Consider the following 27,869-nt stretch of genomic DNA (forward strand, 5'->3'; position numbering starts at 1 on the left):
ATTTTTCCAGCTGCACTGTTAAGGCTCACCTCTGCTTTTTGTCCTCCACGAAAGCTTATGCCATCAGAGATACATGACTGGAACTCTGCAATGGTGTAGTATTCCACTTCCACGGAGGGTGGCTCTGGTGGTTTGGGCAACTGAAAGCCCTAGAGCAAATAGGAAGTTTTGTTCAATGAAATCAAAGAAACAGTGGGCTGAACAGCAGCATGAAAAACTATTTGCTTTATTCACTAAAACTCTTCCTTCTTCCTGTGCTATTTCCTAATGCTAACTTCCCAGTTCTCCAGAGTGGAAGCTGATGTATTGAGACAGGCCACGAGAGAGAAGCCTTTCAAAATACGCACTGTTCATGCCGCTTTCACCAGCTATTAAAACTGTGATAATCTTTACCTGAACAGTAAAACATTTTACCAACGGGCCATAAAGCGTGAGCTGCCATTCCAGTCATAGTAACAACTGCCCATTTACTCTGAGGTTTTGTCTGGAAAGACTCAGTTCTGAAAGGCTTGCTACAACTGCAGAAAATTGCACTGCAACAAGCTCATAATAGATTCTGCCTATCATCAAATATACCACCTTAAAATCTAAACCTCATGAATTATTGCTCTTAATCTGCTGCAGGATTTATCAACAATCTGCAATACTCAACTCAGTGGTATGAGCTAACGGGCACCTGTTGCAGCAAGAAACAAGGATAATATCATAGACCTCTATGAAGAGCTTTGCTCAGCTGAAGTGACAGGACAGAGGAAGGACTTTACTATAGAATCAAAAGATTCCAGTTCCTCCCCATAACAGAGACCCAGAACTCAGTCCCAACATGACCTGCATTTGAAGCGCAGAGACTCCATGAAAAGCAGTACACTGCTATTAACAGCCATTCTGGCAGCATACCAGACTCCTCAAAAAGCTAAGTGCCTTTACGTTAAGCTGTCAGATCTATTATCCCATTTATTACCTTAAAAATAATGATAAGAGTCCTTTCAAGAATTTCAATATCAAAAACTTTTCAAATTAGCCCATTGCTCATTTACAGAATGACTAGATGATGGAGAAACTTAACAGAAACTTAACTAACTTCTGCGCTTCACCACTTACAGTTCTAGTACAAGAACTGCAGTACGTCAGAATCTTGAACACAGGTCTGACCTGCCACAGACAGGCACAGGACAGCCAAAGATACAAAATAAGCCTAAGCCACTAATGGGAGAAAGGCAAATTACATACTGTGCTTTATTCACATGCTCCTCCATTTCTAAGATAACCTAGTCGTAACTAACAATTCATGTTTCATCACGCACAGCATGTGGCATTTCACAGAGAATGCATCACTGCACCTTAGGAACCGTGTCTAACAATGTTATAATTGGATGTTTCTGCGCTATAAATGCTGAAATACAGCAGAAGTGCAGTATAATAAAATGCCTTCAGATAACAGGATGGTTTGGATTAAATGAAGATAATTGGAAACAGCAGACATGTTCAGGGTTTCACATCTATTATCCTTGTTATTTTTAGCATGGGATTAAGAGTAGTAGTCATGCCAAAACAGAGTCTAATTCAAAATAATGCAAAGAGAAATAGGAAAAAAATTCTAATATGCTATTCACCTAGATTGTTAAGAGTCATCTCAGAAAAATTACAGGTCACATACCACTGCTAAAGGGTCCAGCAAAGATCAAACATTATGTATTGCCTAGTTATAAATAAGTTATTAGCATGACTTTTGTACAGACTACTGAGTAGTTCCTATCTGAATATGACAGTCCTAATCTTAAATTGGTCCAAACTTCCAGCATCCTAGCTTTGATGATAATCATAGGAGGTGTCATTCCTGTAGCACACAACCTTCCATAAGATCCCAAGTCACTTTGAGCATACAAAAGAGTGAAGCTTAGCCACGTCAAAGATGGCAGCAATGGAAGGAGAGAAAAAGCTCTCAATTGTTAAAGAGAAGAAATGGTCAAAAGATCCAGTCTTGGCTAAAGACACCAAGAGGAACTTTACACCTTCTGAGTCAGCCAAATGGGCTTTAATGCTCATATAGAGAACATAAGAGCTTCAGGATGCTCTCCCTCCATTTCAATACCCGTTTAGCTAGAGCAACACTTTGAAAAACAGAAATCCACAATTAACATCAGGATGTCCAGAGGCCTGCTCAATACTTGAAAAATCAAATGAACAGGCATGCAGGTAAAGGATCTCTCAGACACTCCTCACACCTTGTACAGCTGTACAAAAGTCTCAAAGCACCACACACCTAACCCACTGCTAACATATACCATAAACCAATACAAACCAGACTGGATTCTCTTCGTGGGGGTGGCCTTGTTCTTAGATTTGGAGAACCTGAGAAGGAAAAGGAAAAGGAAAAAGGAGAGTTTATTTAACTTTCTAAGTACTGCTAAACACATTTTTTTCAGCAGCTCTCTGCTGTTATGCAGTTTGAGAATATTAGAAATCAGTATTTGCAATATTTAAGGCACCCCTATGAAACAAGATAGGAAACTATGAGGGTATATTAGAAATACCAAGGTAGCTTAGCTATTCAACTCAGCTAAGCCAGCAATTTTTAAGAGGAAATCACTGCCAGAAAGTAGTGGATTTTATTTTCTGCTGGAACTGACCAGCTCCATTGGAGACTGGCCAGCAAAGAATTGGCCTAATACCTAGTTTTCCCCCCAGCAGTAAAAGTAATCCATTAAATTAATAACACTCACACTGTCCTCTATCATTTTATAGTATCTTGCCATTCCTTGCACATACTAGCATTAGCATCTGCATTCTGTAGGTGAAGTAGTAAAAGCATTATAGCAACTTGCCTCCAGGAAAACAGCAGAACAAATGCAAGAAAAGACAGAGGTGGTCTCTTTGAATTTAACACACCATCACATCTGCATTACTGGGGGTGGGGGACACATTTTAGAGTGTTCAAAATGAAAAAATCTTCTCTGGGAAAGAGAAAAAAAGTAAGCATATATTGCCTAAGATAAAGAAGAACCAGCCAGCCCTTGTGTAAAGCAAAGAAATTTTATCACTGCTAATGAAGGACCATGTCCTGGAGTCCCTGCAGATGTACAGACTAGATAATGATCTGCTCATGTGGACTCAGCAATAAGGCCGGGACACATCGGACCTTGGCTGACAAGCAATGTCAGTGCTAAAAGGTAGAAGTTCATTGCGAGCCAGTGGAAACCCAGACTCCTTTACTGCCTTACTTATTTGTGCTCTTTGTGGTGCTATCCTTGCTATGGCTGGGGATCCCTGGGCCAGTTTGGAAGCCTGCTTGTCTGGGGTCATCATGGCATTGCCATTAGAGTCATTGCACAGGATGGGCAAACTGATTTCCTTCTTGGTGATATGGGTTTCTGCAGTCTCGTTTTCTGCTTGAGTTTCCTTGTCGGTGGATGATTTCTTGTTCAGCAGGTTACTGATCTCCATGATGTTTCCTATGATTTCCACTGGCCCAGTTAAGTTCTTTTTCCTAGATGGAAGATCATCTTTAGCCTTCTTCAGATACGAAGCTGGGGCCCAGCCCTCTTTGCCTAGATACCTGCAGATGCAAAAGGAACCAACATCACATTGAACACAGCCTTCTCACATACTTCAGGTATAACAGCTAAGGCAAAAGTGATGGATAATAACAAAACAAAAATTGCAGGTTTTGGATAAGATTTATTACCTGTTGATTAGATATCTCAAAGTCAGCTGAGCTAGCAGTGAACTGTGGACTGCTATTAAAAGACACTAATTATCTTAAGGAAAGAGTCTCTCTGGATAAGAAATACAGTTACTCATAAGGCAAATGGCTTCACCAGATTGCTTTATGCCATTTTAGACAGTGCTAGGCAAGTTCAGTGTTTGCCCATACAGCAAAAAAGCAAACTAGCGAGTAAAATATTTTAATACTTCCTACCGGCAATTCAAAATGGAAAAGGGCTAATATACAGGTGTACAGAGCCCAGTACAGAGCCCCTACATCTGCAGTTTAAAGGCCCCTGTGTACGCCTCCCCCCTTGCAATTACAATAAACACCGTCCCTCCTCCTATAACTCCCGGTCATGTATGATCAGTTTCTCTTAGGGAGAAAATAGGACTCTTAAACCACTGCAGCTGCCTCTAGCACTGCAAGGTCAAGAAACAATTTGACTAAGGAAAACTGGCTTTGATGGAGACTCATTTTCCTGAACAAGCTAGGGGCTATTTGAAGAAATAAACTGGGAAATCTGAACAGACACCTGAATCCAGTGTGTGTTCCCAGGGCACCAGCCCCGAGCTGCTCACGCTACACTTCAAACTGAAGTCATTCTTCCACAACTGGGCTTTTGGGAAGACGGTTTTTCTAACTCCTGCCATTCCTAACACCTCAGCAGGGATTTCAGATTACAATCAGACTCTGGGGAGGACCATGTGTATGAACTCTGCTTTCCCTAATGAAACCCTAACTCGCTACAGTGACTCACTGAAACCCTTCGCTCTTTAGTCTCTCAAGATACTCAAGGCAGATGCTTGAATGGTAAGTGGGAAAGCAGGCACCATTAAAATCCTGGTGTTCAAGAAATCTGCAGGAAATACAAAAGTTAAAACAGTAGGACTCAAAGGATCTTTAATGAAAATGGAGATTTGTTAGACAGTAGAGGAAGGAGCTGGGGAATAGGGGAAAATATCAGCAAATAATTTCCTGGCAGATGAGCAACTCCAGCATGCCAACACTTCAATTCTGAGATTTGCAGTGAGATTTGTGCACCAGGACACACCCTGGGCTCATTTACCACATCCAGAGTGGTACTGGGACTTTATGTTGAGAACAGGAAAATGCAGTGTGGGTTTGTTTCCCTAGACTTCATTATTCTTCCTGTACAAAGGCAAACACAATTGCTGTACTTCTAGCAATGACCACAAGGAACTTTCTGTCCTAAACCTTTCCTTTTCCCATCAAGATCAGTCAGGACATTAGAGATGCTGTCTCTCCCTACATACCTGCCTTCTGTCACACATGAAGTCAAAGATATGAGATCTCCCTTGTTCAGAAAGTTTAATTACAAGTTTTTCCAAAGATTCTGGTGTCAAAGGAAAGCATCCCAACAGCTCTGAGCTTTGTTTGCCATATGGAGACTAACAAGAACTAAATGGTAACAACTTGATTTGACTTCCAACAGATACACAGCATCCAGCCATTGATAGTACGTCAAGATGCAATTTGAATCTATGCAATCCTGTCCCCTTTGAGGCTTTTCTGCTGAGCCTCAAACAAAAAACAAGAAAAAAAAAACCAACCAAAAAAAAGGGTCGGGGGGAAGGGGGAAAATAACAAAAGGACCCGCCCCCCTCCCCCCAATATATGCCTTGTCCCCTATTGTGGCAAGACACCTATCACTGCCATTTTCCAGCCCTGGAGACTTCTGACTTCATCCCCTTTTGCAGTACATGGCCCTTTTGCAGAGCTACTGACCAATGCTTTCTGCTGCCTGCACATCAGGGAAGTTTTTTTAAAGGACATTTACAACTTTACATGATCTAGAGATGTAAAGGTTTTAATCTGTGAGAAAACCACATTGACCAATGCACTGAGTGCTCCCGTTCCAAAGGTTAATTTCAACTGAGTTTGATTGTGAAAAACCAACAAGAAAAAACGGTTTACATCCATCTTAGTTTGTGGGAGACGCAACATGTTTAAGATCAGAAAAGCAGCCACAGGCAGGTCCTGGCTCGTTAGTTCTCCTGACAACTGTACGTATTTGGATCAGCCCATATAAACCCGCTGCTTCAGACACCTCTGATCTCACATAGTTTCTCTCAGTGAATAGTAGCAGCAGTAGCTGGACAGTTAATAGCTCTGGGCAACACACCCTCAGTAGAGAGGCTGCTGCTGGTTATTTCTTCCCATGAGTTAATAAATTCAACCTGAAGTTAATACTGAGCAGTAGTTGCCAGCAACTGCCAGTTTACTTGTGCAACATAACAAAAACTATTATGTAAATCAAATGGGCTCACATTTTTCCCCTTAGTCCTTGAATCTGGTAATCTCAAAGCCCTTCACAAACATCACCTTAGAAGACTATTTGATCTCACTATTTTATAGGTGAAAGAACTAAGGCATCTGCTAATCATCTTCAGAGAAGTCCTGAACCTGTAATGATCTTCATTTCAACATTTAAGAGTTGAATCCCAACTATGCTCCTTTCATTTATATTCACAACCTACTGGAGACATTTCAAACTCCATCCTACATTCTTCTTTGTTTCAGTGCTGCTAACACCTCCCAGCTGCACTTCATTCACATGGGCTGAGGCTGAGAACATACCACAAAATGAAGATGCAGGCATACAACAAAAGCTTTAACTCAGCATATTGTTACTTACTTTGCCTGCAATCCACTTAGGTACCATGAGATTACCTTCAGGTCACAGTAAGTGATACAAGACTAGATCTTGTATAATGAATGCTAATGCCAGCTATGATCATACAGGGAAGCACACAGATCCACTGAACTCAGCAGTAAGAATGATCCTAGGTCAGAGCCTTTCTTTCACTCCACAGTCCCAACGATATCTTTTTTTAAAGTCATAATGCACACAGGGCAAAATAAGGGAAGAAACCTATCTTGCGTCTACAGCATTGAATTGAGAGGGCTGCAGCATTAGGTGCAGTGATTTGGTTCCTCAGTGATTCCAAAACCCTCCCTGTTTATATTACATGAAGGAAAAAATGGATTCAAACCGTAGGAATGTTTAAAAAAGTCTCTGTGCCTCTGTGAGTCTGAGAGTCACATCTGCTTTCCAGCTCTAGAGCACTGGAACTATTCCAGAGGGAAGCGAACTAGGGGAGGGAGAGAGAAAAAAAAGACAAAAAAAAAAGACCAAAAAAAAAAAAAAGAGGAAATTACATATTTAAGGTGGAACAAGCTACTGTCTTTAAGGTGGATTCCATTTGCAAGCTGCTAGATTTGTTTTTATTTCTACACATTGACATGTGTGTTCAGTCTCTGTCACCCAGCAGCAGGATTCAACTGCAATCTCTTCCTGCTCCCTCTCCCCTCACACTCACTGCAGAAGATGAGGTTTCTCCTTTTAAGGCACTCAGTACTCAGAAAAGTATATTTCTACAGAAGAAGAATCCTTTTTGGAGTGGTATCTAACAGTATTCAGAGCAGTTGAATTCTAACAAACAGCATAAGAAGCTGGAGATCAGCTATGCAGGCTGCAAAGGACCAGCCTGCAGGGATGGATCACCACATAAAACATTTCCAAAAGTGTTGTTCATGGAAAAATAAAAAAGAACTGTTTCTAAGAATAATTTAATCCTCCAGCAAGACTGCAGCATAGTACTCCAGACCAGCAGAGAGGATGAATGTTGACACTCAATACACTTGTCACACATATAGGGAGCATGTAACCTGCCCTTCAACAAGAAGAGGGGTTGCTCAACTCAAAATGTCTCTTATGAAAAAGCCAAGGGTGTGCTGCATTCCCCAGCTACCACGGCGTGGCTGGGACATCTACTGTCCTTCCAGCAGATCACCATGAAAGAGCCACTTAAGCCACTACAGTATGTGTCACTGTCTACCAGAAAGCATTTCTGCTACACAGAAAAAGGTGTGGTTTGGGTTGGTCCAAAAAAGCAAGGTAAAAGGAAAGAAGAAAAAAAAAAAAAAAGAAGAAATTTTGCTTATTCTAGAACTGTTAATGTGGCAAAGGGGAACCTATAGTAGTAATAAGGCTGCATTTCAGGAGAATACCAAAATAAACTAAAGATGTCTTGCAATGTTCCTCCCCTCTGAAAACCTATGTTCCTTTATCTGCAACTCTGGATTCTGCTTCTGTGAATGATTAAAGGAGAAAAAAATGTGACCTGACCAAACCCAGGCATTTTTGAGTTCCTCCTATCTAGAGCGCTTTCCTGGCTCCACTGCTATCTTTATGAGCCTATTCCCTCTACAGGAGCATTGCATAGAAGAAGGAAAAAAAAAAAAAAAAAGTCAGTTTTCTAAGTGAGGATATCAAGAAAAACAACAACATTGCTTCGGTCAGCATTTTCATAGCTGATAAATCAAGCAGAATTCAAACAAAAGCAAATTATGGCTTGGGGAGGGCAAGGGGAAAAAATAATCACTATAATTACAGGCTGAATGGAAAAAGATGACTAGATAAGATGTTTTGCACTGCCTGAGAGATAAACCCATGTTTTTAAGCTACCTGTTTTATCACATCTTGTTTAAAGAAATATGGGATGTCACAGCACTGCCAGATTCACACACAGATACAAGTCAAGGGGAGAATCATGAAAGAGCACTAAATCCTAAGTGCTGCGCAAACCTCAGCAGGGAAATCTCTCATGAAGTACTCATCCTGACACTTTATATCACTGAGACATACCCAACCTACATTCTCCCCATAAGCATTTTAAAAAAAGAATTCTTAAGTCACAAGTGTCCTCTATGACTGCTGTTTCGAATACATAACAAAGGTTGATACACAATGATGACTTTGCCTGCCCTTGGAATACAGTCCCTCTACATTGTGAATATCTAATTTAGACAGGCAGAAATCAGGTGAATTAGTTGAAACCACCAATACGTTTGGAAAAGGGCTATAGCCAGCAAACTGATCTCTTACATCCCTGCAAATAGCACTACCTGCCCCAAACAGCTCAAGCGATCACAATCAGCCTTTCAGCGTTGCTCTAAATAGATTTGAACATGTTGCAGAATAACTTTTATACTGGAATCACGTTAAAATTACACACAACAGAAAGCCTTGTTAGGTCTCACAGATCTTAACTCAGATACGGGCTTTTAACTTAGAGGATGAAGAAAAATGTCTACAAGTTCAGGAATTTCACCACTGGAATGGTCCACAGCTTTTGCAGACACTACAGAGTTACTTTAATCACTATTGTATTGTCTTAGTCTTTTCTTTACATTTCTTCAAGAGGCATTATGAACAATTTGGGCTTCCTTGCCCAGCTACAGTATTATTTAAATGCTAACATCAAGTGAATGATCAGAAAAGCTCATTGTCACAGGTTATACAGCAATCTGGCTGCACAGCTTCTTTACCTTATGTACCACCATCCTTCCAGGTTCTTTTGGATGACCTCCACGGTGACCCCTTTTTCAAACCCAATCTCGTCCTTCCCCTGGCTGACGTACGGCTGGATAGTGACATATTTCTCTTCTAGTGAAGGGAGAAAAGGCAACATCAGTTAGGGTCAGAATTAGTCCAGCTGGTTTTCTGTTCTTCTTGCTTTTAAACTGTTATGCAGTGATTACGTGGAGCCATTACAAAAGGCGGAGCCCTGCTCAGGGGCCCACTGGTTATTTATGCTGACGACATGATAATCAGCCCCTTGCCACTACCCTGCTGCTGATAATCATAAAGTGTTTCCATGCCAATAACGACACAAAGTCTCCAGAGAGCTTCCCCCTTTTTTCCCCACCCTCCCTCTCACCCCCCCTCCAAGTTCCTTGGGCGGGTAAGGGAGAGGATTTGAAGCTGGACTTAACTCCCATACTGTAACTTGACAGAATCAATCCGGCTGCCAAATCAGCCAAGCGTCACCACGGGAGCTCCAGCCAGTTGGCTCTTTTGAATGTGCACATGGCTGCATGAAGCATCGTGTTACTGAAACCCGAGCCGTGCATCCCTGAAGGGACCAATCCTCCCCAACTCAGACAGGCTGGCCCATCACGCTGCAAGGTGAGTCTACAGCAACGAGCTTGAAACGGCATTAAAGACGTGACAAAAGGATACAGAGGTTTTGTGTTTGACAGGAGATCTTACAGCATCTTGCATTCAGGGGTTGTGAAGTGTTTTGCAAACACATTTTTTCTAGACCTCACTCCAGAGAAATTCATGGGTGGCAGTGGTAAAGGAGGGCCAGAACTAAAACGCATACTTCAAAAGCATAGGCTAGATTTCGAGTATGGTGCTTGGGCCAAAAACTTAGCATCCCTATTCATCTCCATTGGCTATTCCCTTCCTGGCAGGGCAGAGGTGAGCAGACTAGCTGAGACCACACCAATGAGCAAAGCAGAACAAACACTTCCTCAGCATCTCTCTCCACACACCAAGAGTAATTTGCTGCAGCATTTCCATGATGCTCAAGGTCAACCTCTTCCTCTGCTAGCTTAAAAAAAAAAATTACAACTAGGATTGAAAACAAGCACTACCAGTCTTGCTCTACACCAGCTGACATGGAAAGTGTTACCAAACGCCTCTCCTGAACCCAGTGCATGTAACAGCATGAGTTTCTGTAGCTAGATCAAAGGAAGGGAAGGCAAACAAAGCACACTCCAACCGGCCTTCCTAGGACTTTCTACTGCAGTTGCAACAAGGCCCAGCCAAGAACAAATACAGTGTTGTCAGTGCACAGGAACAGGCAGGAAATTAACGGAATCCAGAGCTCCTGATCATTGCAGAACTAAGGAGCTATGGAAAAGTTGCAGCAGCTTGAGGCAAACACTCTCTTGGAGAAAGTGAAGCAGACCCAATTATCTGTTTGGTTTTGTGGCTCAACTGCATTTTGTTCTGGGTGAAGCACTTAAAGAAAAAAACTGAGACAAAGTAAGATATAACACCTCAGGGAGGGGAAAAAAATGTTGGCAGAGCAATCTGATGGCAGTAAATTCAACAAAGCTACACCTCTGAAGTCAACTTCCCTCAACAGGTTGCATTTAGATCCTTCTAATTCTGATGGGCTAAAACCTGTCAAAATCTGCCTCCAAGAGGAAAATACTCTCTCCTGCTCATGCCTAAGAGGGCTGCTTTAGCTGTTTTATTAATGTTAAGCAATTCCAGCTAGTTTCTAATCAGCAGCACCAGGATATGACACCTCTCTGCAGAAATACCCTACTATGAGATGGGGCCTGATGAAAGCTGATGCAGCTAATGAAACCTGGCTTCAGAGTCACAGGACAGTTTTCCTAACTGGGTTTCTGCTCTGCACAGTAAAAGTAAACTCATTTCCCCTCTGTTTCAAGTGGCTGCTGCTGAAGGAGTTGTGTGCCCAGTTCCCACTGCGTGCAAAGCCCCAGTCGCTAAACTGAACTGCAGAAGATCCCTGAGCAGCTAGAGCTTGTCCCCAGGAAGAGAGAGCTAAGGGAAGGTTCAGGTGCACAGAGCTGCAGCACTGTCCAGATACACATTGCTTCAGATACTTCCAGGGATATTTCTAGGACAGTAATAAAGAGCTAAGCCACATGTTTGCTGAGCACTGGAAGAAGGCTCTGCTTTTTCTCTCCCCCATACCATGGCTGCTTTATAACCCTGGCTATCTTATTTTTCCTCCACATAAACAGCAGTCCCTCCTGCAGCTCCTCCTGCTGGGCAGAGTGGTCTCCCTCTTCAGGTATGTGACCTCCCTCCTGCAGAGGACAGCATAGGAGGCCACAAGTGAGGTTCTCACTCCTAGATTTCAACACAGCTTTCCAGACTCCTGCTCCAGCAGGACTTTTCCTGTGTGAGGAATTGAGACAGCAGTTACCCATCAACCCCAACAGCATTTCTGAGTCTGATCATTTAAATGAAAGCAAAGTCTGGGGTGAGGGTCCTTTGCAAACTAGGATGCAATTACCTTTCAAACATTAGATCTCTTCCTCCTTCACACAAATCCACTCTCTCCATTCCAAATATCAATGAGGGGCTTGCTAGGGAAAAGGACAACAGATCCATGCAAGCTACTACAAGAGCCAGCAACTTCTGCAGACACAACTTCTGGGCCTGCAGCTATGCATGTGGGCACACATCACTGCTCTGCCTTCCTCCCAGACACCGACTGCCAGACTTCCTTTCCTGTGAGTTTCAAGATAGAGGCAAGAGACCAGACAGATCCTTCAACTCCTCTCATTTTTGCTGAAACAGGCCACGAAGCTGTAGAGGTGGCACACTGAAAAAGCAGCTCCCAGCTGCGTGGAGAAGCCGTATCCTCAGCTGAGAGAGCTTCAGCCTCTTTCCTGAGCTTGCCGCCATTGCTCACGTTTGCTGAGGAGAAAGACTTCTCTTGAGCAGCACTCTGCCTCCAGGATTGAGGTTACTGCTTTGTGTGTTGCTGCTCTCACCTTGCTGCCATGCACACACCACACTCAATACCATACATCTGTGGCTCTGAACAACCAGAGACACTGGCCAGCTTGAGAAACTGGAACACTTGAGGTGCCAAGGAAGACGGAGCCCCATCCAAGTACTGTGACACTGGCATGCACAGCTGAGACTGGTGAGCTTCTCTGAGCTGCCACTGTCTTAGCCTGTCCATGAGCACCTCTGTTGCTTAGATCTTTGGTCTTGTGGCTTTCAACTCAAGACTAATGCTCTCTGAGTGGAGAGTCTTCAGGCAATTCCTCCCTACACAGAGGGAGGTGAAAGAGAGACTGAACAAAAGCAGGAAGGGAGGAGAGAAAAAAAGTTATTCTGTGAAGCAAGAAAACCAAAACTCTTCAAAATTCACTTAGAAAAGAGAGTCCTATCATGTTTGTGTTTAGCAGTTCTATTTTTAAGCCTATAGATCAAAACCAGGAAGGCACCATTACAATTTCCTCTTGCAAAGTGCTTTCACAGCAAAAGTTACAGCCATTTTCAAGATTACACATGTTTGGTTTCTTTCTGTGGTGTGGGGGATACTGCAAACATACATGAGGTTTGCAACTTAGACAGTATTCTGGAGATGTAGGCTCCCTTGCAAACAAAGTGTAATTCTATTTTGCTTTTCAAAGACTACCTCTAGCCAGTGGATGTTTTGTATAAACCAAGAATTGCTGAAGGGAGCAGTGGAGCTTTCAGTGGATGTGTCACTTAAAGAGGATTGATGTAGTATTCAACATATCACATTACTATTCAAAGGTCTTTAAGAGTAGATTTTTGACACTTCATGATTGATACACAAAGTTACTGGAAAGACTTAGCACAGAGGAATGGTTTCATGAGAGAATCAGCAGAACATCAGCCAGTAGAAAGATAATGCTCTGAGTTACACTGACAAATCTGAAATATCATGCTGGTTTTGTTCAGATACTATGACAGGCAGTGGTATAAAACACAAGTCACTGAACCATCTCAAACCTACCACCAAAGTTGCATGACCAGATCTACAGAGAATACAAAATGTTTGATTTTGATTCACTAAGTTTTGACTTAACAATTACCAGCAAAAAAAATGCAAACAAAAGTATAATTTGTATTCCCCAGCTGCAGTTTCCATTACATCAACTTCACCATTGAGGTCAAGTGGGCAGAATAAACTTTACAACACACTTCAAAGCACATACATCAGCTAAAAGGCTGCACTTTGGAAATAATGGGATAAAAGTCTTAGTCCCCTTCAAGATCTGCTGAAAATGGCATAAAGGCCCTAAAGACCTCTGTTCTTAATGTGTGACACTCAGAGAACTCTTAACAGCTTGATTAGCCAACTTAACTTATATTCCTTTACCTCTAATTTGCAGGTCAAAGATACCTTTCCCAGCTGAGCTGAAGAAGGAACCTCTACTAGAATTTCAGCTGCGCCAGTAAATCTGGACAAGGCACACATGAAGAAGCAAAGCCTGTTTGGCAGAGCTACAACGCAAGTCTGTCACATCATGCATTATCCAACTGCAACCCACTTAGCTTGGAAGTAAAATATTAGTATGTGTCATTCTCCCCCCTACCTGGTCACAGACATTATATAAAACATGCACGGCAAGAATTTCTACACAGTTTGGACTACCCAACTCACACCACCAGAGCTGTGCTCTGTCCAGCCCTCCCAGACACCCCAGCAGCCCAGTCCACTGGTTATTCCAAAACCTTGCTTCCCTATCAATCTTTCTCCTCCCCAAAGAAAGGCAGGCTTGTCTAACTCTGGTTCCACCTGAAGTCTCCTGAAGACAGTAGAGACTTGGGGCCAAAATACAGAGACAGATCCTGTGAATTCCTGGGGAAAAAAGTGTGGACAGCAGAGGACAGTTCCCATGTCCTTGTAACAGCTGCAGAGATGGCTTTTTCTAGCAACTGAGATTTCCCCCCAGCAAGCATAGCAGAGGTTGCTGCAGACCAGCTGATAGGCGTGCATATACACAGGACAAGGCACTTCAGATGTAAAATGCCCTGCATTACAGCTACATATAGTAGCCAAAACAGAATTTCAGATTTTACACGTGTGCTCATGCACAAAAATACTACACATTAAAGTTATGAGGTGTCTTGAGAAGGCAATTCAGTCCCTCCTCTGGCTGTCTGGATTTATACTTACTGCCAGGTCAAGGAAAGCAGAGCTATGGTTTTACCGCTCGAGTTGTAACGTAGAGCTTCACTAGCGCTTTCCAAATCTTCCTTATTCAATCTTCCCAATTCCCTTGGCACTGGTTATTTCAGATTCCTCCTAGTCTATCACCAAGGTAACGGTTCCTTTCCCCATTGTCTTCACAATCCTCTACCACTGCTGCTCCTCACCACTAGAGCTCATATTTGGACCTTCAACCTGCTTTATACAGCCACTACAGCCACCTCCTGCCTCCTTCGCTCCCTCCCCAGCCTCTCAGCACCCAGCTCTTGCCCAAGGCTCTTGGCACAGCCACACTCTGGTACTTCAGCCAGACTCCTACCAAGTGTACACCCAATTCAGTTGTTCCATCTTGAATTTTCAAGCCTATGTGCTGTACCTTGCTTTAACATCCTACTACTTGCTCTCACGTCTGCTGCTCCCTTTGAATTTCCTACTCCTCCAAATCCTTTCATCTTTTTCCACTCAGCCCCATGCCTTTCTTATGATGCCCTATGAACCTGAGTAGGCTCTCTCTTCCCTGGTATCAAATAACCTGAAACTCTCAAATCCATCCTAAAATAATCCTTACCTACCCTGACTTCCTGCCTTCCCAAACAAGCTTAGTTTTAGTCCTTCTCTAAAAGCTTTTAAAAATACCAAATAAATATCACTTTCCACTGTGAAAAACCTTTTGGTCATAATAAGATGCATGCCAAATTGCCACTCGCCCGGGCTCCTTTGATGCACTGAGCTCCTTCTCTTTCTTTAGGCTGTAAACTATTTGGGACAGGAACCTTGCCTTTAAGCAGCTGAAATCCCATGCACATTTCCAGCCCCGCATAATCAGTCTCATCTCTCCCAGGCAAATGGCCCGTGCTCATACGTTTCTGTTTCCAAATTCTGACTGCCCTTCTTCGCATACCTCTCCTTCACCTATATTTTATAAGTTTGCTCTTTTCTGCCTCCATAAATAAGTGTGAAAGTTATCTGCAGCACCTCAGGAGTCAACCAAGTAAGGAATTAATTTCCTTTGCTCAGCTGGTGCTTGTACATGCCCCCAACTTTCTGTGACCCCATTCTTGTTTGATATGCTGGTAAAGGTGAGGATAAGGGGGAACTGAGCTAAAAATTAGTCAATTAACGATTTCTCAGCAAAATGAAACAGTCCCAACCCTACATCTTCCAAACCACAGAAGAATTTTCTTTCAAAATACTTTCCCCTCAGTCAGCAGTCTGCGCTCGCCCTCCCCCACTCCTCCGCTCCACCCCCCCTTTGTCAGACCTGCTTCTGGAAAAAGTCTCACTGTTCCAGAAAGCTATGCATTAATTCAACATGGTCTTTGTTTTACTTGTCTAAATATTCAGCGGAGAAAATAACCATCCACAGTTATCAAATGTGTACATCTGTAGACAGGAGCTCTTCAGCTTTCGTGCCTCCTCTTGCCCCCTCTCCCCCTTTTTTTTTTTTTAAAATAACATAGAACCTCATGCCAACAGACAGACAAGAATAACAATGCCATTTCTTCTAAAGAGTTCTGTATTGCATGTGCTCTTTCTTCAACTAGCAAGGGGTAATAAACATTTACTACTTTCCTTGGAGCACCAAGGAAAGGTAAAAAAAACAACCAAACAACAAAAACCCAAAACCAAACAACAGCAACAACAAAAGCCCAAACAAACTAAGTCTGAAGCTGCTCTGTGCTGGTTTGATTCAGCATGGCAAAGCTGCCTTGCACCATGAGTGATAAACATTTCACCAGTATCAAGGACAAGCAGGGAAAAAGAGTGACAACAAAGGGAGAAGTCCTGTGGGTGATGAAGGGGCTGCCAAAGAGCGCAGAGCAGGTAGGGTGCAGGAAAGGGTAAGAGCGTACAAGCACAGCAGCCAGGCTGGATCTCCAGTACTGATCAAGGGCTCTTTCCACAGCTACAAAACCGGCTGCCAAACAACCCACTCAGTCTAGAAGACAGGGTTTAAATATCAAGACCACTTGGTTACACAGCTGCCTTCCCTCTATGCCCTGTCCATGTCTCACCATCGAACTCCCTCTCTCCATAACTTAAGCAGGCAGTAGGAAGACCTATAGTTTCCAAGTTATAGCTGTAACTCTTTCATTGAGTGGCTTATTTCTGGTGTTAGCAGCTATTCTTAAATAACAGGCTCATTTGGCAGAAATTCAGCCCACATGTCACGATATTGTTGATATGAATAACTTTGAAGTACTTTTCTGCATTGTAACAGCTCCAGTTGAAAGTGTTGGGCACAAAAACAAAGAAGCACTAGCTTTTGTCAAGTATTTGGCATATAAAACTGGCATGTAAACCCCCACTTTTCCCAATCAAACTGTAATACCACAACTGACTTCTCATTAAATTAGCCTATAAACAATCCTAAGCTTTCTTCCAGGGAAAGCTCCAAGTAAATGCATGTGTAGAATTAGCATTTTACCCCATACAAGAGAACATGAACTCTGCAGCCTGCAGGTCTAACAAGTGTCAGGACTGAGTTAAAACTACAAATGTCCAGACTTCTCACAACCCATATTTGTATTACTGGAGTCTCCTAGTGTATAGACAAAAGCTCAGAAACATACCACATTCAAAAACATTTAACATCAAAAAAACCCAAACAAGCTCAGCAGCTACATAGGAAACATAAACCAATGTAATCTCTTGGATCTGGGCACACCATTGACCATTTTTAACACAATAGTTCAGCAACAAATGTCATCTGTTTCTCTTTGTAAAAACAGACTACAGCTGTTCTCCTTTTTCAGCTTTAAAAACAGAGAACTACCATTATATTCAATAATTTGTCTTCCATCTTTCTAATTGACAGACCCAGTAACATTGCTCCCAAATATGTGAAGGTCAGGGACCTTCACATTAGTTTAGACCCTTCAAATGGCTTTAGAAAGGCTAGAAGTAAATAAGCCATATGCTACATCCCTGATAATTCTCCCCCATTAGGCAGTCTGTAACAGGGAAGCAAACATCCTTCCCTTCTGCACTCAGGCTTTTCCAGTATTTTTAATATCCAAGTCACTTAGAAAATCCTGGCCCTCAGAAACCACACCTAATTCCTTCAGTTCTGGCTTTAAGTGATGCTATCATAGACCTTGCCGGTAAAAAAAAGCTTATTAGTGGTATCCAAGCATAAATACAAAGGGAAGCATCCTTAATAGCTTGCTTTTAAACTCCAGTGAACTCTGAGAGCTAGCTCTTCCAGCAGCAGGGACTATCTCAAACAGAATATCGCTGGGTGGGAAGAATTTCAGCCAAAATGTTTAATTGAATTTATTTCCAAGAAAGAGGCCAAGTGGGGGAGGGGAAGCTGTTTTGCTTGTGTTGAACAATTCTGGCAACCTCCTGTTTGAGCAGCTCTAGTTCTCCTGTGCTTTGGAGCAGAGACTTGAAGGTTGGCAGGGAGGTGTGTACACTTCATGCATTCTGTCATTTCTTTGCAAACCCACCCAAATTTGGCCTTGTTAGAAGTCTTTTGGGCTGGGATGTGACAAAAAGAAGAGAGAAATAATATCTCCCGACCGTGCATAAATTGTGATCTGTTAGAGCGCAGCAGTCCGGACACCCAGAGAGTTCATCAACTGCAGTTTGGAAGGGGCAGATGTGTGTACAGGCTGCAGCTATGCCAGATGATGAAGCCACTGTCTCCAATCTGTCCCCAAGTATTAAAATTACCTTCTTTACTTCCTGTGAGCCTGGTCCTAAGAGCTCCCTAACCTGCCATTTCAGATGACATTAAACAGCTTATTTTTAGCCAGCCTGGTTAGCTGTGGCTGAAATGCACTGGAGAGAGCTCATAGAAACAGCTCAGCCATGGGGGTTGCCCCAAACCTTGAGATACTTCAGTGTGTACCAAGTTCAAGTGCTGAGATCTAGTTTGAGATAAAGCACATGTTCTCCAACACACGCAAAACTTCTGGTCCTAATAGGGAAGAAACTGTTATGGAGGAAAAAGGAGGCAGGGAGGGATGGATGGATGGAAGAGACTGGGGGAGCCTGTGGTGGGGAAGCCTGCCAGGGAAGACACTGGTCAGAGTACAGGTCTGGAGAAGATGCACGCAGATGGTGGGCATAGGGGTGCAAGAGGAAAAACCTGGGAATGCAACTTACCAGTCAACTATGCTAAGAAAACCATCATGCAGTCTCAATAACTTATGGACCTTTATTTGCAATATTGTATGAATATGAAAGGATATATTTGTTTAAACTAATAAATTATTTAGAAAACTGATTACCAGAAATTCTCCCAGTTAGATTGCCAGGAAGTACATGGCAGAATTTGAAAATGCAAAAGAAGTAGCTCCCAGACACTTGGGAGTACAGAAATAGGCACAAAATCTTTTTTACAAGCCAGCGTATGTGCTTATGGGTTTTTTTCTTTGTGCCTTCAGGGTGCATTTGGTAGCTGAGAAGCAAGACTTTGTCTTCCCAGGGTAGTTCCAGTTGCTGCAGGGTGAAGCTACAGCAGGAAGAAAACCCCTTCTGTTGTTTTGGTTTCCTCAATCATACTTTGAAGCAAAGGTAAAAAGCCACTGAAAAGTCCTATGTGCCTGACACACACACAAGTCTGTACGTAGAACCGCCACCAAATCCAGGAAAAGGTAAACTTGCAACTTCAAAAGAATATTCTCTCCTCGGTAGAAAAGCCACCTTTTTTCTGAACTGGGCAGCTTCTCTTGTGCTTACATCCGATTCCATCCCCTCAGAAAGTGGTGTCTGAAAGTTGCAGAGAGGTGCAAACGGTGCTTCCCCCCACCCCCTTCCTTTAAAAACTGCAGTGAACACCACGTCTGGACAATCCTGCAAGAAGTGGATAAATAGACAGAAAGGGGTGCCTTTACTCTAGGAAAGATGTATTGGAGAAATGCTTGGTTTAGAAGATTCCTCAGGCTTTACCCAAATGCAGGTTCAGAACACAAAGTGTTCCCTCTTACCTTGCCATGCTCCCTGTCATACCAGCAAAACTGACAAGGTGCTGCTGGTGGTGGTATTTTAACACCTAGGGCTGACACCAAAAGCTCCCAAAACTTCTTTGGAAGTCTGACTTTAGTACCAAGCACTGCTTGTAAGAGAGGGGATTGAAACTGGAATGATTCTCATCTTTCCACATCAAGCACTTTTCCAGCGCACACATCTCTGACCATGGCTTTTTGGCATCCTTCTCATTTTAATAGCCGTGAAAAGTATCACTTGTCCTTACTGAGGGAGGAAAGACTGAGTACAAATATGCCCAAATTTAAACCACAACAGATGTGAGCTTTCCTAAGCAGCATGAGGAATGGTATTGCAGTTACCCTTGGTCATTAGCCTCCAGGTCTTGTGGTGCCTAACCCCAGCTCCAAGACACCCTCAACCTGTCAGATACAAAGTCCACATCTGAACTCTGGAGCTTTGGCCTTTCTCTATCAGACTGCCAAAGATGCAGACCCTGGAGCACAACAGCCAAAGCTGCAGCCTGGCTTTTGGTGCATCCTTAGGGGCTGATGTCATAGGAAGATATTAATTCACCTCGACTCTGCTGCCTGTTGACTATCCCGCCCAGCGTCCATCGCCGGTCCAGGCGTCTCAGGTGAGCCTTGCGTCGCTTAGAAACTAGTTTGGAACATGAATGGAAACAAAACAAACAAACAAGAAAAAAAGATGGGAGGGTGAGGAATAAAAACAAAAACATGGCATTTACAAGCTCTGGTCTTGTCAGCAGGAACCAGTTAGGTGGGATGCAGAAGTTTTGTTTTAGTTAGTACAGTGGAACAAGTTAGTTTCTTGAGCCCAAGTAACATCAGTAACCTAGAACTGTCACAAATTGCCACTTGTGCTGTCAGCTCTCCTGAAAAAAAAAAAAACAACAAACCAAACCCAAACAAATGGACAACAAAAAAACCCACAAAACAAGAAAAAACCCACCACATATACAACCCCCAAAACAAGCTGCACAACTGAAGACAACTTGTCCAAGGAGGCTGCAGTGGCAGGACAGATCAACATAATTGCTGCCCCATCTCTACTTAAGCTGCATGATCTTTGGAGAATTCAGTCTACTGCACATGACATCAAAGCAAACAGGGCTCTAAGTTATCACACTAAAAACAAAATCCAGAAGAAAAAAAAAAATGCAGCTTCTCTTATTTGAGTTCATGTGTATCAGCAGCACTCTGGAACAGAACTCAAGTGAAAAATGTCTGATGTCTCTGCTTGCAACATGTAATTCACAATCACTGCCACAGCTAATTCTCATGGTCCAAACTTCTAATATGACAATTACAAATATAAGGAAAAACCTAACCTTGCAATTATTGAGCAGGCTCAAGAAGCTAACAAGCCAGAACTGAGAATTAGTTAGACACTGAAACAATAATTTATGCTTAAAATATGAACAAAGACAAGACACCTATGGAAATGGCATTGTGAGAGCAGCTGTGCACAGAGGACACCACTTGTTTTCTGGATGGCATATGCAGAACTGTACTCAGCTCCTTCTGCTTGTGAAGGTGTGAACAACACATGAACCATTGGACTGGCACAGAAACACAGACAAACACTTTTTCCATTCAAGGGCTTCCACACTAGTTTGGCAGCTACTGCAAGGGGGCTTGGTGCTGCTAAAAAGCACTGCAAAATATTATACTCCAGCTATTGCTAGGGTGCAAACACAACCATTTTGCTAGTGATCACAGAATCACAGAGTGTTAGGTATTGGAAGGGACCTCAGAAGATCATCTAGTCCAATCCCCCTGCTGGAGCAGGAATACCTAGATGAGGTTACACAGGAATGTGTCCAAGCGGGTTTTGAATGTTTCCAGAGAAGGAGACTCCACAACCCCCCTGGGCAGCCTGTTCCAGTGTCTGTCACCCTCACAGAGAAGATGTTTCTTCTCATATTTAAGTGGAACCTCTTGTGTTCCAGTTTGCACCCATTAACCCTTGTCTTACTGGGAAGCTGTTCATAAACTCTGATAGCGTGTCATTAATAATCACTCAATTCTGCTTATGTGCACTCATGTGGGGAATATACCCTTATATTCATGAGAGCAGACACCATTGTCTTCCAGAATGATGTTCTGTAGACAATCAAGCTCAGCAAAATTATTCAACTGGGGAATGATTAGGTGAACAAGTAAAAAAATCAATAACTTTCCCCAAAAATGGCCTTTGCCTTTTTGCCCTTTATATCTGTCAGGGGCTTAGACCAGACTTCTGTACCCAGCTCACACTCCTCAATTTCTCCTTTTCTATAAGGCCTAATGCTTCCCTAGTCACCCTAAGTGGAGGTGTGGCAAGTGGTGTTGAACAGACATAGTGTCTAGTTTGTGGCAGTCTACACATCCCCTCTGATCCCATGTGGGTCAAAGAGAAGAACCACAAATTTTCAGAGGAGCTGGATTTCAAGTTCACAGATCTCTGTGATTTTGGCTAAATGAACTCGGTGATCCCCTTGGAAGCCCATGGTGGCACAGAAGATGAGCTGTCTTCACTGCTTTACTGGTAGTGTTTTTCTTACCAATTGGCTTAACCTGGTGGCTTTCTCCAAATCGACAGGACATCAGCCTGCCAGTTACACACATGCTACACAAAAGGCAACACAGGAAACCTCAGTAGACATACCGATTATAGCAGAGAGAGAAACTAAAGCTAAATTCACAGTAAGGCTGTCTGCATTAGGAGGTTTCTATACAAGAAAGGAAGAGATGAAAGATGTTGAACTTAAAAGCTTAGGAGAGGGAGGGGTGTGGAAGAGGGAGAAATTTGCTTCAGATGTCAAGACAGAGCAGTCACACACAGCTCCTTGCTCACACTGGGAGCGTGGAGGATTCAGCCATCCAGGAGCACCCCTTAAAGACAGTGTGTTGAACAGACCCAGCACACCATGTCCTCCTCACAACATGACTGTCCCCAGTGATAGCCCTTTTATATCACAATGATGCTTCTATATGAGTTGGTGGGGTGGGTTAGTTTGTTTGTTTGGGTTTGTTCCCCCTCAACAATACTGAATTTTCCCACTCGAATCCAGACTAGGACTTGGTTGGTCACTCCACAGTTAGTTACCAGAAAGGTTATTTATCAACACGTGTCTAAACCTTTCCAGAGACCATTTCAAGATGTTTATTTTAACAGCTCCTGTGGCTGTGAATGTTTTAGATTGCTTTCTGAATGTTTTCCAAGCCTTGTAAGACGGTGTTGGTCTAAACACAGGCCCAGTCGATTGTCTGCCCTCATCCTGACAAAAGATGTTGTGCAGGCTCATATGCAGGGAGGAAATACTTTTGTCTTTCTCAGGGAACAGACTGTTTAAACAGACACACATGGAAATATTACTGCTATGTAGGGGCAGCATTATTAGCAAGCTGCATTCAGCACCTCCTTATCTTTACAAGGGCCTGCCACAGCAGAGCAGACCTCTGGGTCTGCCTGACTTGTGGACCTGTTCCAAGCCCACCACAAATGGAGAGAGCCAAGAGGCTGATACAGAAAGCTCTCTGCATTAGCATTTCTACCCTTTCAAAGTAGGCAGAGCACAGATTGCACAGATGCAGGAAGTCAACATCTCCAGGAGTCACTCCGAAACTTGTATAAACTCTAAATCCAGAGGCCAGGGCACTTAATCCACTTAGTGTGCCTTCCTCCTCAGTTATATTGGAGCCCCTTTCTCTTGCCTACTGAGAGCGAGTTGGCAAAGTTTTCTGTGTAAGTATGTTCACATTTATACATTTTTAAGAGAATGAATCCAAGTTATTTCCTTTACTATGAAATAACTGTTACGAGAAGAATAACTCAACTAAAGAAGAACTGGAGGGGGAAAAGACAAAGAACAAAAGAAGTCTCAGCTTATGTGGTTAAAAATGTAAAACAAAGTTACTGAAAAGCAAGCAAAAGCTAGGGCACATCAAAGCAACTGCGGAGGTAATGCAATTAGGTTTGTCACTGAGATGGAGCTGAAAAGAAAGGGAAGAACATTCTCAGGTTTCAGCATATCTGGATTTGGAGTAAGGCAGGGAACATGACTGCTGACCATAGCTGAGGAAAGCAGTGTTGTGGATTAAATGGGACTGAGAAGAAAATGATAATGAGCATTTCATGGGTTTTCCTTTGCCCAGGAAAGACTGCTGTGTGGCAACAGTCTTGTGCAGACTACACTCCAGAGGGCAACATGAAAGGAGGAGAGCTTGAAATGAAAGCAGTTTAAGCAATAAGGCTGTTAAACGTACACCATATTTAAGAGTCAGGAAAAGGGAGGAAGCTACAGACCAACAGACAAGGCACTCTTTCAGAAAAGAGCAGTAAGTTTTTTGTTATCTACTAACAGGAAAACTCCAACTGCTTTTGCATCCACTAGGATGTTGCATCATACCAGACTGGTTCCCGGCCTACCAGTCTACAGCTGGTCTGTCTCTAAAACCTAAGTGACCCAGGATATGGGCAGCTCTGAGCAGGGAAAATGAGTTACAGAGCCAAAGATTTCAGTAAGCCACAGCTGTCACCCTGAGGGACCAGCACAAAGTTATGTTTTGCCTGTGTGCTGTCTTAATGGACAGATGGTCACTCCAACACATCTCTAAGCCTCCTGCCTGTGCTAAGGAAAGGTCAGCTGAGTTTCCACATACGTTTTACATAAGCGTCACATCAAGAGCACCTAGAAATTTAGCAAGAGATTCATTGGAATAGAGTGAATCATAACAAAAGTGTCCTTTGTACACAGTTGCTACATGAGAAGTCCATTAAGATGTGGTTAGTTTCATAACAGAAGAGAGGGACATGTGAGGTTGTACTATTACATTTCTGGAACCTGAATTAAGCATCTTTAGCAAAAAAAAAAAGTTCAGCTAAATACATATACATGACAAATGGCATCTTAGTTTTAACAGAATGAGACCACACCAAATAAAATTAACTTTCCACACAATCACAGACCATGGCAAACAGCAGCGAAACTAGTTTAGAGGATTAATTTTTTTAAAATTTAATGAGAAGCAACCATTGAAGTTAAATCTCACTCCTTTTAATGGCCTGTGGCTTTAACAAGCATCTTCTTCCAATTAAAAGTGTCACTTGTATAATTTCTGCAAACAAGCCAAGCAAGCTCTCTCCCTCCATGGACATGAGAGTCCAAGACCTCTAGCAGAACATGTTGCTTGGACTTGCATGCAAGTTTGTATGCTTTCTAAAGGTATTGAAATTAGGATCATTTTGGCTTTTAAACCTTTCGTCACACTGAGAGCCCAAGGTGGTCACAAAGGGATAACAGGCATGGTACTTCACTCCAGTTTCTTCTGCAACATTTTGTTTATTGATATAAGATAGGAGAAGAGGTTACTGCACTGCATTAATAATAAAAGTGGCAGCAAGAGTTTTCAAAGTTTTCCTATGGTGGGAAAAGCATAAAGCAAGTGAATACCAGTTTGCCCTTGATAACAAAAAGTTTTCCATACCTTCCCCAAGTTTGGATGTGTTGATGTCAGAGTCATCTCTGGTTCCATTTTGGGATTCCAGGTATGTAGCAGGGACCCAGCCCTGCTCCTCTGCTGTGCTCACAAACCACCAACCTACAAAACAAAAACAAACTTTGCTCAGTCAACATTAAGAGGAACAAGAGTAGCAAGATGCTACTGAGAAGGCAGCGCAGAGTCAGCAGCTTTAGTGCAGGTTTGAGTTATTTTGCAGCCTCCTAGGAGAGGGGCTTTATTCCTATGTACCATTTCTTTCAGATACTCTTCCAGTGGTAAATCAGCGTGCAGACTGGTCCATGTAAAAAAGGTTGCAATGGAGCAAACATCTGTTTTTTAAGAAACCTGAAATCTACCCGTGATAACTCTAATTTGAGTTATCCAATTCAATTTGTCAAAGTAAGTCTTGCAACATATTCATCTACAGTTTCAAAACACTTTGTATGTGTATATATACTTTTTACACAGGCATCTAGTGATAGGATAAGGGGTAATGGCTTTAAGCTGAAAGAGGGTATATTTAGATTAGATAGAAGGAAGAAATTCTTCACTATGAGGGTGCTGAGGCACTGCAACAGGTTGCCCAGAGAAGCTGTAGCCACCCAGTCCCTGGAAGTGGTCAAGGTCAGGTTGGATGGGGCTTTGAGCAACTGCTCTAGTGGAAGGTATCCCTGCCCATGGCAGGGGGTTGGAACTAGATGGTATTTAAGGTCCCTTCCAACCTAAATCATTCAATGATTCTACGATATCTATATGTGAACATACAGGAAACAACACAAATGTTGCATGAATCCTAATATGAGGTATCACAGAAGTCAAAAGATGGAAATAGGAAAGCCTTTAGTAGAAGGGCACATATTTCAGAATAGGATACAAAATATTAAGTGCTTCTAGAGCACTTGTCACCATAGCCAGTGTTTAACAAATGTGACCTGAATTCAATGCCCTGGGAAGCTGGAAAGTACTGCACAGAACAGAAATAAGAGAGAAAAAGCTAACTGAAACGTGACTTCAGGCCACAAACACCAGTTATTTGCCTTCCCACCTGACCATCTATGTTTCTACCACTATCTACAAAAATGTTAAGTGTTCACCAACTACACTGATATAAACTTCAGGTCACATCTATCGATGGATCAATAAAATTATAGGGAACTTCTTTAGGTTAAGTGCATCCCAGCCACAACTATCCTTGCCTCTTGCTTGGCTACACTGGTTTATTGAATCTTCCACTAATTTTGATGTAGACTTGCTAATCCAAGAGCCTGCAGATATAAGCACAATTTAGATTCTGCTCCATTTATGTAAAGTTGGGGTTAAGATACAGAACAATACAAAGCCAAGCAGGTTAACCATTTCTATTGTTTTCTACAATTTCCAAGTCTCCTCCAAAAATGCAAGTTGCTTTGTCAAGACAATATAAACTATTGTTCAACACTAGTCTTTCAGCCTCTCCAAAGAGAGTTGAGAAAATAGCTATTTCTGTACATATACCTCAAAATAGTTTACAGACTTTAATGGCTGTCATAAAACCAACAAATTTAACAGGAGACTCCCAAGCCTGCCTGTGATGAACAAAGGCAGGGACAAGCCAGCTTGGTCTGTAAATAGATGGGGCACAAAACCAAATCAATTCATGGTGGGGCAAAACCCCGAGTTGTGTGAGGCGTAGGCAGCCTGGGCCTGGCAAGGGGAAGGGACACTTCACCAGGCCCTGCCGCTATGTTACGTGTAACTTTCTGTAATGAGAAAATAAACCCCAAACTAAAACAATACTCAAATGTTCACGCTAAAAGTCATCCAAGTTCATTCCAAATCCTGTCACAGAAGACTTTGCCAGAGGACAGCAGTTACAAACCCTCATATTCCTCCCTGAGGCCTGTGGCAGGCAGACAATGTGCCCCCAGCAGCAAACCCCTCACTTGCCACCACATAGCTGCTGGGTAGCTCTATTTATTTACTCAAAAACTCAGACATGGCTTTCCATTTTCTGGCCCACCAGAGGTCTGGAAACTTTGCTTCACAAGGCTCATGGCTGGAAAGTTTAAATTTAGTTATTCCTCCTCAGCAGGAGGTGGATTCTCCTGCCACGAAGCCCACAGCAGCGAACACACAGGGTCTGCCAGACCATTTCAAAAACACATCTTCATGGTTGTTCCTTATTTTACTAGTAACGTATCAACAAGGGTAGCAAACACAGTTTAACATACACTTGTAATTAGGCACAAAACGTCAGAAGCTGGCTTTCAGCTGATATCAATTAGACTGGAATAGTTTATGTAAACTCTTCCTCAGAAAGAAATTAAACACAATTGCACAAAAAGGACTTGCCTACACTCAGAATGTGTGCTTGAGCCAAATTCAAACCATGGTAAAACCATCTTTGGAGGCCTGGATTGCACAGCCTTGACGCCAACCCGGTGCTAGCCCATTTCACAATACAGCTCCTCTGGTTTGGCTCACTGAGCTGCATTGTGGCCCCAGAGCTGAGTTTAAGGTCTTGTGTTTGGGGCTGAGCCTCCATCCATCTAGACGGGGCTTTCTGCTAAAAGACAACCCCTTACCCCCAGGCCTAGGCATGCCTACGTGTGCCTCCCCACTGCCATTCCCCTGAAAGGCCTCACACTCCACTGATCTTAAGAACAGAACAGGCTCCCACATACCAGTTGAAGGTCAAGCCACATTTAGGGTCGATTACAGTCAAGTAACTCAACCAAATCCATTGCAACATGCAGACAGAACATGCAATAGTCTAAGTGATATATTAAGCCACTTTAATTGTTCAAGCTGTCACTAAGATTAAAGCTTCTAATTGCCACAGAACTCATGAAAACTCTATTTTCTTTCTAAAGATTTCCTTTATAAACTATGTACAAAGGTAAAGTATAAATGAGAAACCCCTGCAACTACTGAGAAATCAGCAGCGTCTGTCCAGGTTCAGAGAAAACCAGCCCCCATACTCTGAAATTTTCACATTTTGAGCTTGCTTCTCAGAAGGACAAAAGGAAGGCTTTAATGCAGCTCATTGGAATAGCATGTCCACAGAAAAGTATGTTTTACTTAAACAGACCGAACAACTGAGAAGCCCGAGAAACTTCCAGCAGCACCCCTGGCAGCAGAGAAGTCAAAAATGGATGCTTGCAAGCAAGACGTGCGAAGACTTGG

General features: G+C 42.7%; 1 protein-coding gene across 2 annotated transcripts in view; it reads right to left on the minus strand.

The window, feature by feature from the left end:
- SH3PXD2A (SH3 and PX domains 2A) overlaps positions 1 to 27,869 on the minus strand; it is a 266,448-nt gene that overhangs the window by 13,640 nt on the left and 224,939 nt on the right. For both annotated transcript variants that reach the window (XM_082052261.1, XM_082052262.1), the window contains 6 exons: positions 24,690 to 24,803; positions 19,774 to 19,857; positions 9,062 to 9,179; positions 3,222 to 3,556; positions 2,303 to 2,352; positions 30 to 149 (listed from right to left, as the gene is read on the minus strand). In XM_082052261.1, coding sequence (XP_081908387.1) covers positions 30 to 149; positions 2,303 to 2,352; positions 3,222 to 3,556; positions 9,062 to 9,179; positions 19,774 to 19,857; positions 24,690 to 24,803 — 821 coding nt within the window. The remainder of the gene's footprint in view (positions 1 to 29; positions 150 to 2,302; positions 2,353 to 3,221; positions 3,557 to 9,061; positions 9,180 to 19,773; positions 19,858 to 24,689; positions 24,804 to 27,869) is intronic.

Source organism: Streptopelia decaocto (assembly GCF_964273445.1).
Source record: "Streptopelia decaocto genome assembly, chromosome: 5".
In the NCBI taxonomy this organism is placed as follows: Eukaryota; Metazoa; Chordata; class Aves; order Columbiformes; family Columbidae; genus Streptopelia; species Streptopelia decaocto.